The sequence below is a fragment of the Cololabis saira genome, chromosome 11, assembly GCF_033807715.1.
Source record: "Cololabis saira isolate AMF1-May2022 chromosome 11, fColSai1.1, whole genome shotgun sequence".
Lineage (NCBI taxonomy): Eukaryota > Metazoa > Chordata > Actinopteri > Beloniformes > Belonidae > Cololabis > Cololabis saira.
In genome coordinates, this window is record NC_084597.1 from 12,367,192 (window position 1) to 12,382,072 (window position 14,881).

The 14,881-nt window shown below is 37.1% G+C and overlaps 1 protein-coding gene across 1 annotated transcript in view; it reads left to right on the forward strand.

The window, feature by feature from the left end:
• Positions 1-14,881, forward strand: part of col27a1a (collagen, type XXVII, alpha 1a) — a 97,863-nt gene that overhangs the window by 42,677 nt on the left and 40,305 nt on the right. Inside the window, exons 9-12 of the mRNA XM_061733743.1 lie at positions 1,748-1,801; positions 2,301-2,345; positions 4,588-4,641; positions 6,176-6,220. Coding sequence (XP_061589727.1) covers positions 1,748-1,801; positions 2,301-2,345; positions 4,588-4,641; positions 6,176-6,220 — 198 coding nt within the window. The remainder of the gene's footprint in view (positions 1-1,747; positions 1,802-2,300; positions 2,346-4,587; positions 4,642-6,175; positions 6,221-14,881) is intronic.

Sequence of the window (14,881 nt, forward strand, 5' to 3'; positions counted from 1 at the left end):
TGTTTTCTAAGCCATTCCTCACTCACTGCCGGCTGGTTAAAAGCTTAATCTACACCATGCCAAATTATTGTCTGGTTCTAACTAGCAGATGTATGTGCTGTGTTTATACAGTACAGGGAATCGTGCATGGCTGCACTTCTGGAGCATGTCAAAGAATGTTATAGACAGACAATCGTGCTGTGCAGAAGTTGGATGCAACCTGCTTCTGTGTGTCTCTGCTATGGTTTCAGATGGTTACACATATATACGCAAAACCATCTGCAAAGTGTGAAGAAAAATGTTTCCATCAATGTCTGAAATATATTTCATAAGTACATCCGTAAGGCTTCATAAAACATGATTCCAAATACATACAACTCAACGTGGTTTATAACATAGTTTATAAATTATTATGATTGGGAAACTTAATCTATTATTATATGTGTTTCCTGTCCATAAACTTTGTTTAAAGCTGCCACCAATGATTACAGACATTTATTATATTCATAAAACCATACACATACATTTTACGGCATAGATCTATTTTTCAGCCCATTTAGCAGGCCTACTCCTTTATTTCCTGATACTTCCTGATACAAATACTGGTGAAATGCACAACATTTCCAGAAAAGTTAAAAAGTTTTATATTGTATGACAAGAATGTCATCTGCTCTTAGGTTTACAAAATGTATGTCATTTCTTGCTGTCCTCACTGATCAGATTCATTGTGTTCTGAAAATATTTCAAATTTGATAATAGAAACACTAGAAAGTTGTATTTTACATTTGTGTAAAGCACTTTGAACTGTCTTGTACATGAAATGTGCTGTACAGATAAACCTGCCTTGCCTTGTGATATGTTACCCTTGAGGAAAGTCATTGCTTCGGTATTTTAGAAGGAACTTTGTTCATTTTTGCTTAATTCAAAATTTTAAAACAAGCTTTCAGCTCCTCAACAGGCCATGGTGATAGTTGTCTGATTCCCTTCTTTATGATGTTACACACTTTTTCAGAAGAAAACATATCTGACTGGCACTAGTTAGCGAGCTGCATCCCACCCTTGCTTTAAAAGACTAACGCTGCCTTTGAAAATGCATACTAGACCATCAGTGCACATTGGCTATCCCAGTACACAGGATGCAACCAAAAACAATCTGCAGTAAGAAATAATCTTCAGTTCACTCTCCTTTTACTCCCTATACTGACATCCTCACCGGGATATGAATTGATCTGCTAACTGCAGTCTCCCAGGTGATTCCAGGTGACCTATATTAATTGTTTCTTTCTTTCTTTCTTTCTTTCTTTCTTTCTTTCTTTCTTTCTTTCTTTCTTTCTTTCTTTCTTTCTTTCTTTCTTTCTTTCTTTCTTTCTTTCTTTCTTTCTTTCTTTCTTTCTTTCTTTCTTTGCTTCCCTTACTGTTTTTTTCCTCTTTAACTTTACATATCAGTTGTTTAAAATGTGCAAATACAACAGAGCTGATCAGTGAAGACATCAAGAAAAACAATGTTTTAAATCAAACAAATCTACAAGTTATAGGTTAGGTTTTCATTGCATTCCAGTCAACTTTCACTTGTTAATTAGGTTTGTATGTCCAAGTCCAAATTTTAACTTCAATTTTAACGAGGCTTGCAATGCAAAATGCAAAATGATCCTAGTGACAAAAAAAAAAAAAAACGGAGAACTTTAAGATCATCCCCAATCATTGATGTTTGTTTTTTTCCCACATCTTTTTTGCCACCCTCTCAATTCTCTCTGTGTTTTCTCTCCAGGGTGAACAAGGTCCAGTTGGAAGCCCAGGTGCCAAAGGTTATCCTGGCAGGCAGGTGCAGTAAATCCTCTGCTGTGACTGGTACAGTTGTGGTCAGGGCCGTAATGAGGGAAGAGCTATGTGAAATTAAAGTAGACTACATTGAACAAATCACTTGGGGGAAAATATTCGGGAAAATACTGAAAAAGAGGAAATTGAATATTTAAAACAAATTAATAAATTAATACTGCGTTCCACAACACCAACATCATAACACCCAACCTATGAAACTACTGTGATGCTCCACTGGAGCAGTTATTGCACATGGACATTCTTGAATCTTTCATGCAGGACCCCTTTTCTTGTGTCGTGTCCATCCTATTTTTGCCCAAACATTTATAATGTATCATGTTGTTTAAGTTACTTAAATTAACTACATTTCTAAGTTCGGTGCTTCTGTGGTGTTGTTATATTGTTATAATAATATAAGTGTAGGCCTTGGCTTAAAATTCTTCAAGTAAGCTTAGGTGAAAGTGTTGAGCTGTTAATATAAAGTTCTCCTCTTTGTTTTTCAGGGTTTACCAGGGCCTATAGGACCAAAGGGGCCTAAAGGCATTCGGGTAAGAAGACTCAACGGTATACCTGTAAAAATGTGGCGTCAACTTTGATTTTATCTCGTAAAAACACCCATATTTGTGCTTTGACAGGATCAGAATATACCTATCAGCAAGACTGTCTTCCTTATTGCTTACTGAGGCTTCTTACGTTACAATATTTGTAAAGGAAGTCTTTAAATCCTAGTTGGGTTTTTTTAAAGTAACAAAGGGCCGCACACTACGCTTAAATGTTGTAAACCAGGTGTTGAATAAAAGCACGTCTGAATACCTCAGTGCAACCACATTCATGTGCATGCATGCATGGCATTGTACGTATGTTTTACTTACATCCAAAAACATCTACCTACCTTCAAATAAACATACATACGCCCATGCACTGTATTACACTTTTGATAGTATGCTAAATGTGTGATGCCTTAACTTGTAAAGTAAACATTGTGTTACATTATTATTATTATTATATTATTGAGCTTTATTTCGAATATGCAAATTAGAAAGAACAATACTAAAAAGTAAAAAAAAAAAATGAAGTAAAAATATATATATATACATGCACATACACACATACGTACATATACACATACATACATACATACATATATATATACATATATATACACATATATACACACACACACATACACATACATACGTGTCTGTAAACAAAAGACAAGGCAGACCTCGCAGATCCACCAGCATATTCGAAAGGGAGTAGGATTGAAGTATATACTTATCAGGTCCTACCCCTAAATCTTATATTCATTTTTCCAAAATAGCAAGAGAATCAATGAGCTTACTTATAGAACACAAAAAAATAATAATATAAGTCTATATATCAACATGAATATACATCCATTTATCAACATATGTACATATAACTATATATCCATATATATTAACAGAGATATACCCATACATAAATACTGTATGTATAATATATCACTATATGTCCATATACATACATATATATATATATATATATATATATATATATATATATATATATATATATATATATATATATATATATATATATATATATATATACGTATATAACATGTTTCCATAATATTAATCTATATATATATATCTACATATATTAAATAAATCTCTATATATATCTACATTTTTATTCACCACTGTATTTTGAGAAAAAAGTTTCTTTATATCTTTTTTTAAATTGTGATATGTTTTGACTTTGTTTTAGATCTATGCTCAGGCTGTTCCAAAGTTTTACACCATAGGTAGACATACAGAAGCTCTTCAGTGTTGTGCGTCTATTGATAATTTTGAAATTAAGTTGGCCCCTGAGGTTATAACCTCCCTCCCTTTCAAAGAATATCCCCTGCATATGTCCTGGTAATAAATTATTCTTGGCTCTAAACATTAGTTTTGCTGTATTGTAATTAACTAGATCTAGAAATTTTAGTAATTTAGATTGTAAAAATAATTCATTTGTGTGGTCCCGGTAACCTGCATTGTATATTATTCTCACAGCTCTTTTCTGTAATATGCACAAGGAGTGCATATTATGAGTTATGCAGGCACTTACTGAAAGAAAGGGTGATGACAAGCGTCTTCATACAAACAAACACCCTTCAGGCAAACAAAGAAGGGAACGTATTGTCATGGATACAGTCGTTTTTAGGTTGCCTTCCAATAAAGGTCCTTTATCAGCTCTCCTTGGCTGTTCCAGTGTCTCCCCTGCCCCCGAATGCTGGAATTTCCTGTTTAAGCTCCGTATGAGGCCCTGCTGTCTTAAGAAGGCATTCTAGTCCCGTTTCTTGCTCCCACTGAGCCACCTTTCCACATTCTCTGCCTTCTCATGTGCAGTATATTCCATATTGTATAAATGTAAAACTTGCTGAACTCACACTTGCCTATGACTTGCATCTTAACTGTTCCCCCTGAATTCAACTGTTGTGTTTGTGCTTGTTTTCCTATCTCTGTGTGTATGTGTGTCTCCACTGCACTGACAGCCCAGTGTGTCCTCCTGGTTATCTACAGAGATCCCTGGCGTGAGGGTATGTGCCCTTGGACTACATCGTGGAAGCCAGCACCATGCAGTCCATGGGCATATACACTTGCCTCATGGCTTGGTTCTTCATAGAGGCCCCCACCCTATCCATGCTGGAGCATCGGCCCCTGAAACTCAACCTTAGAGCCATTGGGAGTTAGCTCTCGTCTTGCATCTAAATATTCACACCTATGTCCCTACTCTCTCCTCTGTTCTCTCCTCCTGCAGGGTTTCATTGGAATCCCAGGCCTTTTTGGCCTGCCTGGGCCTGATGGTGAAAGAGTAAGTTCTCCTCAAATGTATATTCTACGACGGAGTATTAGGGCCAAACTAAGACAAAAAAAAATTGGAAATTACGAGAATAAAGTCATGATATAATGAGAATAAAGTCGTAAAATTACGAGAATAAAGTCGTAATGTTGTGAGAATAAAGTCGTAATAGAATAAAGTCGTAATATTATGAGAATAAAGTCGTAATATTACGAGAATAAAGTCGTAAAATTACGAGAATAAAGTCGTAACATTACGAGAATAAAGTCGTAATGTTGTGAGAATAAAGTCGTAATAGAATAAAGTCGTAATATTATGAGAATAAAGTCGTAATATTACGAGAATAAAGTCGTAAAATTACGAGAATAAAGTCGTAATATTATGGGAATAAAGTCGTAATATTATGAGAATAAAGTCGTAATATTACGAGAATAAAGTCGTAAAATTCCAAGAATAAAGTCGTAAAATTCCGAGAATAAAGTTGTGAAATTACGAGAATAAAGTCGTAATGAATAAAGTGGTAATTTATGAGAATAAAGTCATAATATTATGAAAATAAAGTGGTAATTTATGAGAACTCTTAACAGGAAGAGCAGTCTTCTCCCTGTGTTAAAATGAAGAATATTGAGCATCTTGTGAAGTTATATTTATATATTTATGATATATTGCAACTTTATTCTCATAATATTACGACTTTATTCTCGTAATATTATGACTTTATTCTCATAATTTTACGACTTTATTCTCATTACATTATGACTTTATTCTCGTAATTTCCTTTTTTTGTTTTTTTGTTTGGCCCTAATACTCCGTCGTAATATTCTGTCTTAAGCACCATCAATAATTTCAAAAATGGACATGGTGTGACCTTGTTAACTCACCCGACACCACTGTAAGGCAAAAACAATGCGCTTCTCCCAAGTCTCATTCAGCTGTCTTTTCAGTTGTTATGGCACAACAAATAGTCCCCAGCTGTCGGGGATGTTGCTGTGTAAAGCTGTGTGGGAGTGTTGATGACTCATATGATAAAAGCCCCCAGTTAAAGCCTTTGAACTGCCTGAACTCAAGGCCTCCTCCTTCTGTACAGCCACCAGAATACAGAGTGATTAGCTTACTTACAACATGCTCCGGGGGGGTTGCATCAGATTAGGGGAGGCCGTAATCAGGACCGCTTCAATGCCAGCTAGCAAAGTGGCTCGTAAAACTGCCTCTCTACCTACACACCCCAAGAAACTTGTGTTTATTTAACATATATATGTACAAAATTCCTCATAATAAGGTGTAAAGATGGACTGCAGACAGCTGCTCTTGGATTCTGTTGAACCAGGAGATGAGAGACTTACAGCTATGTTTTTTTTAATTGTGTGTTTTGGACTAAGATCAATATTTTTCCAAGAGTGTTTGGGTTCTGATACGGTTTTTACATAATGTCTGACTTTATCTTTCTTGTTTCTTTGTCACCCTCCAACATTTTTACTCTGTCTGGTGTTTCATACCCTAACTCTGGTCTCTCCTGGTTTGATTTTATTCTTTTTCTGTTTTTTAGGGCATTCCCGGCGAACCAGGGAAGAGGGGCAAGATGGGTAGGCCGGTAAAGTTTTGTCTCAACATACTTTACAGAAAATCATTCTCAAGTGTGATTAAATTGTATTGTAATTAATGATCTGTACGTTTTGGAAATGGGGATGAGTGATTTCATTATAGATTGCAAATGCTACATGGTCACCTTCTGCTTTGTAGCACTGGGAGACTAGGAGGGAGATACTTCATTTTACATTGATACAGAGTCATCAGTCATCAGTTACACTATCCTTTAGGGAATATATAGTCATGCACCTACTCATCACAGGGGCATAGTCATATCTGGAATTAGTCCACTTATCAGAATCAGAATCAGAATCAGCTTTAATGACAACGTTTGAACATATCAAACAGGGAATTTGACTTCAGTTAACACCGTTGGCGCCATAGTTGTTGAAAAAAGGCATCTTCACACTGTGTATAAATTAGGGGTGTAACAATATATCGTGCCACGTGTCGTGGAGGTGACAAACTGTATCGCGATATTGAGTTATTAATATTAATCTAATGCGCATCCGACCACGCGTGCCGACCGCGCCTCGACCCGCGGACGAAAATCTTCCTCCGCTCAGAAGAAACTAGTACCGGTGTAGAGTTAAGCCTTACCTTATTAAATTAAACCTTTTTCAGGTCGTGAGTAGGATAAACACGGGGACAACTTCTGCTGAGTTCCAGTGTACTTTAATGTCCCTCAACAGCGTAGGATTTAAGAACATCAACACAGCACCTAGTGCCGTACTGTGGTGTATCACTCCACCCAATCTAAAACAGACTAATCACTACAGATAAACTATTGTCATTATAGTCCCTGATTTACATCAGAATATAAAGAATATATTTATAAAATAATTAACCCTGAATTACCAAAATAACCTTCTTAACAAAAATAAATCTCCTCTTACACTTATAAGGTGAGCATGAATGATTTTTTATTTACTTTTATTTATTTATTTTATTTCAGTTGTTAAATTTCTGGAAAAGAAAAAAGTCAAGTCATAGATGAGAGAAACTATTCAGTTTGTGGCAAAATATTTGTACTTGTATGAAACTGAAGATGCATAATGCAAACCTGACATTTACTTTTATTTCAGTCTGTGGAAAATGGTTGGCCTGGCTTTCTCTTTAAAACTTAAACAGTTATAAAGCATTACAAACTGTAACAATAGGGCAAACGCACAGTATTGTTTTGTATTTTGTGTCTTTCAAATAAAATAATTTTTTTTCCAGTCATATGTTCCTCATTCAAGGTTGTTAAAAAAAATACTGCTATAATATCGTATCGTATCGTTATCGTGACCTCAATATCGTGTATCGTACCGTATCGTGAGATTAGTGTATCGTTACACCCCTAGTATAAGTACACAGTGTCAAGGTGCAAAAAACACCTCAGCATAGAAAAGCAACATACTCATAACAACATCATGACGAAGACTTGCATGTGGGTATGGGGGGTGGGTTACTGGGGGGGGGGGGGGGGGTCCCGGCACGGTACATCCAAGTGAGCAGCCTTCGTGGCGCTCCAACCTGGTGACTGTTGGGGAGGTGATGAGAGGGGAGCCGGGGATCAACACTGCATACACTAGACTGCTTTGCTCAAGTGTAACTCCCCTGCTACACGCCACTTGCATATCCAATATCCACCCATCGACATTGGTCGACAGCAACATAGATATAAAACATGAATCACACATTAGACTCAGCATCAATATGACATTGAAGCCTAAATTTGGCTTTCCTCTGTCCACACACACTGAAAGGTTCTTTCTCTGTGTGAAGCAGGACCATTAAACCTCTGCAGAGGGGGAATGGTCTCGCAAATAACACAGCTAATAGAAGTACGGTAATTCAAGCTAGTTTACAAGATGTTATCTTTATCTGATGTCTGTGACAATTGTAACAGTGTTTTAAAACAGATATTTTTACCGTGCCCATTTTTGACATTATATATTCTTGTTTGCCTCAGATCAGAAAATCACTTGCAAATTTAAATTTTTTACCCACTATTCATGACAAAAATATTTGACTCCAAGCCTTATGTCACGGTGAAATCACACACATCGTCTTTAAACATATTTTTCTGTCAGAAAAGAATTAAAATGTTGCATTACAAATGCAAAAACAGTATTGTAAAGGTGATTACACTCAGGTGTTCTCATTGTTAAGGAGGATTGGGTTGGTATGAGTCAGAATTTATTGGACCGTTCATTATAAATGAATGCAGATAGATATTTTTCTTTTATTAAATTATGCTTTGTGCATTTTTAAGTATTCCGAGTTATGAAGGAAAATAAAATTTTCCTTACAGCTTATCTTTTATGACCAGTTCCTTTGTGTGAACTTGCCTATATTGACAGCTTTTGGTGCTAAAACTGAACATTTCTAAAGTTTGCATTTACGTCATTGTTTGAGTCAGTATTTCCACTGATGCTGGAAGGGTTAAATGCAGTCTGAAGTTGGGCTCAGTTGAATGTCAGGGTCTTGGATGAAAAGGAAAAAGCATTTTGTGGGAGCAAAGGTCTTCAGCATAGAACATGCAATTTGGAGTAAACCATTGATTCTACTGTGTGGTAGATGGCATTCAAAGACACTTTTAAAGGGCTTCAGAATGAATGAGTGACTGAAACACTGCTGAGATCATTTTGCAGCCGTTGCTTTCTGGCTTTTTAGTAAATAATGCATGTACTGTCTGTGCCAGAATGGCTGAACACACCCAAGTAGGGCTGCACGATTAATCGTTAAAAAATCGCGATCTCGATTCATGCTTGAACGCGATCTCATTTCCAAATGACAACGATTTAAAAAAAAAAAAAAAAAAAAAAAAAATTTTTTTTTTTTTTTTTTTTTTTTTTTTTTTTTTTTTAAAGATGGCTGCATAAAAAAATGACTAGGCCTATGTTCTAGGTTGTTGTAGTCCTGTCATGGTCAACTATCATGTTGTCGTGTTTGTTATATTTTGTTATATATTGTTAAAATTGTTATTGTTAAAATTATTTAAAGACAAGAGAGATGTTTATTGTTTTTATGTTCAATGTCAGCTGTTACAGCAAAAAGCAGCCAGAGGAATAATTTGTTGCCTCAGAACTACAGGATCTGTTACAAGTCCCCTTTCTGAAGTGTTCAACTCAGGGAGGAACAAATATTGTTAAATTGTTATTATTGTTTAAATTATTTAAAGACAAGAGAGATGTTTATTGTTTTTATGTTCAATGTCAGCTGTTACAAAGTTGATGCCAGTCTTTTATCAGGCACCATCATATTTTTTTTAACGTTTACCTTTTGTATCGGCAGCTTCTTAATAGCAGCAAAAGGCAATGTGGGGTTCATCCCAGCCAGAGGAATAATTTGTTGCCTCAGAACTACAGGATCTGTTACAAGTCCCCTTTCTGAAAGGGTGTTCAACTCAGTGAGGAACAAATATTGTTCAAAATTGTTATTATTGTTTAAATTATTCAAAGGTTTGTGTAAAGAAGACAAGAGATGTTTATTGTTATTATATTTTTGTTCAGCTGTTGCTAAGTTAAAGTAATAAGTGCAATACATTTTATATTGGAAAAAAATCGTGAGAGAATCGTGATCTCAATTCTAAGCAAAAAAATCGTGATTCTCATTTTGTCCAGAATCGTGCAGCCCTACACCCAAGTAAGAGTTTCCTTAGTTAGTGATGATTATACTGTATGTAGAAAATTCCTGAGGAATTTGTTGTGGATTCACTATCCCCACTTGGATAAATATAGTCGCGTCATAAGACCACATAGATCTTAAAGACCTGTTGCACCTGCTTCAAAGACAAGAAACACAGCCTCAACAAGAGAGCTGTGAGTTCAAACAGGAGACAGGATTATAGAACTCCTGCAAAAAGGCGCAAGAAGGAACATTGACTGTGGCAGTGATGATGATTGCTCCCTGTAAGCTGTTTCCTCGACTGACCAACACAGTAGGAGGACTGTAAAAGAAACAGAAGATAAAACACAACCCTGGTCACCTCAGTCGGAAAAAAAAAAGGTCAGCCACTAAGGTGTTCAGATTTGCCCTGACACCACAGATGCAGATTAGAAGAGAAATATCCAGCTTCCCCAGCGCAAAACTGTAACAACAGTTTCAGAAGAGTCCCACTCCACAGAAGAGGGAGTGGAGTGGATCTACTAACTCCCGGCCCAAATCCACTCGTTATGAGAACAGGTATAGGGATATTAGCAAATGTCATCAACATTTGAAATAAAAAGTGTCCTTTCAAAACTATTTGGATGATGAAATGAAAATGACGTACAGTGATGAATCCTAAATCTGCACTGGACAAAGACACGATGCTGGAGCATTTGTTTGGTTCAGGTCCCATAAAGAAGCCTGCCAAAAACAAACTAGGACATTTCTGCTGTCATGATGATATATGGCAGTCATTTTTACTCCATCACTCTTAAATAGGTTTGGTGATGGCAAAGTAATTTTTCAGGATGGTAATACATCTTTCAACAAAAGTAAAGTGCCTCAAAGCTTTTCTTTAGGAGAAAAAGTGACATAGCCAGCATACAGTGCAGGTCTCACTTCATTTGAAAATTCATGGAGGAAATTGAAAAGGGGGGGGGGGGGGGCACAGCAAGGTTGCATCCTGCAAAGCTAACTACTATGAAGGAAAAAGTTTAAATCTCATTGATGAAGAATATTGTTTTTCATTCGTGAAACTCATGCCTCAAAAAATTCAATATGTCATAAAAGTCAGAGGAGATGCAATTTAGGATTTTTGTGGCTCATGATTTCGTTTAATTTTCAATAACTTGGTCAGAAGAAAGAAAACACCATTGATTACAGTAGTTTTATTAAATTTCTTTGGTGCATGGTTTATGAAGCTGTCAAGGTCAGCTGCTAAATAATATCGTTTTATGTCCTAAGGGTTTTTTTTCCTTTTTCCTGCAAAATTAACAGTTGAATAAACACCCTTTAAGAATGATAGTTACAGTTTTATTTTCATTTTTGCCAGGGTCGTATAGGTATATTTATAGAGAACAATTTTGTGCCAGGGTTTTAAAATCTGTATCTCACCACCTTTTGCATGGAAAATGGAAAGAAAGGACATTTTATAAGATGATCCCAGAGAGCTCATCACTGCCTCTATGATGAAGGACAGAGCAGAAGAAAACTGCATGAAACTGAGCCAGGCTTTTTAATGACACTAACCACAGTGCTTGTTCTTGGTCAAGGAAGAACTCCCACATACGCACAGCCAGCCCTCTACCAAAGAGAACAGAGGGAAATGTTATACCTAAAGCACTGGAGAGCATAAAAAGTTTCCTAAGTGGGCTGCCAACAGCACTCAATTTCAGCTTAATATTTTTTTTCTTCATATATCAGGATTTATTTGTCTTTTGGCAGTTGGCTTTATCAGATTCAAACATTTTAGTTCACATCTTCCCTCTATTTATATGTAATCTAGTTGACATTAAAGCTGATGAACAAGGTTGTTTGACATCATGTAAACATGTTTTCTTTACATGATATTTGTTAGGCTTACTGACTCCCCTCAAATGGTTTTTTAGGTAGTTGGCAAAGATGCTTTTCCTTCATGTTTCTGTAGTTTATTCAGCAGTGGTGACAACGGTGTGATTCAGTTTTTGGGCCACTGTCATGGTTCTTGAAATCTGTTCTTTCTCCTCAGCTCTATATAGTGGGGTCATGCAAAACATGGACCCCACTTCAAATTGCTCTTTTGTGGATCCAAAAAACAGCTTCAGAATCCAACATGTTTTTCTTTTAAATTCAAACTGCGCAAATTACGAATTTAGTTTTTTTCTGAATCCCTCTTTTACTTGAAAGCGCAAAAGGAAAAGGTGAAAATTCACAACCTTCACCGAGATTCCTAATTGTGTCAGGTAAACTTGGGAAAAAAATCCCCCAAACTGATTTTAATTTAAAAAGTAAAGTAGTGCCAAAAAATGAAAATCCACATTTAGTCAGTGGCTTGTATTTCCATGCTGAGACAGTGATTGAAATAAATATACACAATGTTTATCTGAATCATCCCTGTTCCTACAGAAATAACTGACATTTTCTGGGGCTAACAGTAATTAGCATGTTGAAACAATGCATTGAAGCCAGAATAGCAGAGGCCAGCCACTGTAATTGTTTGTGAGTGGTCTCGGTTGAAAGTGCCTTGGCCTTGGTCCTTTCTGCAAATGCGGTTTCTCTCTGCTGAACCACCAACTGTTAGAATAGCTCAGATTAGTTTGCCGTTCACTGCTAAATGGACAGAATAATTACTTGGCTCGTGGTCTCTCTTGTTGCATTTAGAAAGTGTACCCAGAACAGATGGCTGCCCACACCCTATAACTAAAAGATTTAATGCTTTAAGCATGACCATTATGCCCTTATTTTGTGCATATTCTGAATTGCTGCATATATCATGTTATCTTTGAGTCTGTGACATTGTTTTAACTTCTCTACTCTTACAGTGACATGACTATTAGCTGCTTAACAGCAAGTCCATCGTTTAAGACAAAAAGACTTATTCTGCACTTGCAGGACCAAAACAAACACTTTTACAGTCAAAATGTTTTGTTTCATTCAAGTAAAAGGTATCATTTCATTTAATTATTCTTGATGTCTTGATGAAGTTTATGTAAAAGGCTGTGGACAAAATATCACAGAGATAAAGTACAACAGCTACCTTTTTAACCATGTCTTCACAGCTTTGTTCAAAGCAGACAGTTATTTTGAGGGTGGAGTCAGACCTCTAATCCAACCTTCTCCTCTGCACTGTTTGTTCCCCTTTGAAATCAGTTTTGCAGCTTTGTGCAACCCAGTTCTGAAGTGAAGGGACAGCAGCTGTGTGGGAAGTCGCTGGTTGAGATAAAGTTGGGGTGGCAAAATAATACTTTGATCGGAGTCTGTGATGTCACAGTACCCTAGAAATCTGAATGGCTCACTGAACAAAATATTTTTTCGAACCAGGCAGCCTCAAAAGTGTACGACGGAGTATTAGGGCCAAACTAAGACAAAAAAAATTTGGAAATTACGAGAATAAAGTCATAATATAATGAGAATAAAGTCGTAAAATTACGAGAATAAAGTCGTAATGTTGTGAGAATAAAGTCGTAATAGAATAAAGTCGTAATATTATGAGAATAAAGACGTAATATTACGAGAATAAAGTCGTAATATTACGAGAATAAAGTCGTAAAATTCCGAGAATAAAGTTGTGACATTACGAGAATAAAGTCGTAATGAATAAAGTGGTAATTTATGAGAATAAAGTCATAATATTAAAGCTGCAAGCAGCGATGAACGGGCCCTCGCACTCATGGCCACCGCCCCCCATAAGCATATCAGACATGACACCACCCACGACTTCCTATGTCAAACCATTCAAAAGTTATAGCAGAAAAAAGGGACAACCAATCAGAAGAAGGGGCGGGGCTAATTTAAGCCAATGAAGGTCAAGGACTCCATACAGAGTCTGATGACATCACCCACGACTTTTTATGTCAAACCATTCAAAAGTTATAGCAGGAAATAGGGACAACCCATCAAAAGAAGGGGCGGGGCTAATTTTCAATAATTATGATCAAGGACTCAATACCGAGTTTCATGACACCACCCATGACTCTTTATGTCAAACCATTCAAAGGTTATGGCAGAGAAAAGTATTCTAGGGGGCGCTGTTGAGCCGTTAGGCCACGCCCATTAATGCAAACCATGAAATATCAAATTTATCGCCAGGCCTGGCTTGCATGCAAAATTTGGTGCCTTTTGGGGAACTATCAAATATGGACCAATCAGATGAACGGGGGCGCACTTTTTGGCGTCTAGCGTCGCCACGGTAACACTTTTGAAAGAGAAAATGAATGCGTGTAGTCGCAGGATGGAGACGCACATTTTGATGTATAACACACCTGGGTGCACGTTACGGTTTGGGCAGTATTAATTCCCGAAGGAATGGCATAAGTTGCGCCAAAATTACACAATTAATTCAAAATGGCCGACATCCTGTTTGGTTTTGGCCATGGCGCCAAGAGACTTTTCTTTAAGTTGCGACATGATACAGGTGTGTACCGATTTTTGTGCATGTACGTCAAACCGTATTGTGGGGCTTGTGGCACAAAGTTTTCCGGGGGGCGCTGTTGAGCCATTTTGCCACACCCATTAATGCAAACCATGAATTATCAAATTTATCGCCAGGATTGCCTTGCATGCCAAATTTGGTGCCTTTTGGGGAACTATCAAATATGGACCAATCAGATGAAGGGGGGGGCGCGCTTTTTGGCGTCTAGCGTCGCCATGGTAACACTTTTGAAAGAGAAAAGTAATGCGCATAGTCGCAGGATGGAGACGCATATTTTGATGTATAACACACCTGGGTGCACGATACGGTTCGGGCCGTATTAATTCTCGAAGGAATGGCATATATTGCTCCAAAATTACGTGATTAATTCTGAATGTTCAAAATGGCCGACTTCCTGTTCGGTTTCGGCCATGGCGCCAAGAGACTTTTCTTTTAGTTGCGACATGATACAGGTGTGTACCGATTTTTGTTCATGTACGTCAAACCGTATTATGGGGCTTGAGGCACAAAGTTTTTTCTGTCTGAACCAATCAGATGAAGGGTGGGCGCGCTTGTTGGCGTCTAGCGTCGCCACAGTAACGCTTTTGAAAGAGAAAAGTAATGCGTGGTGTCGGAGGA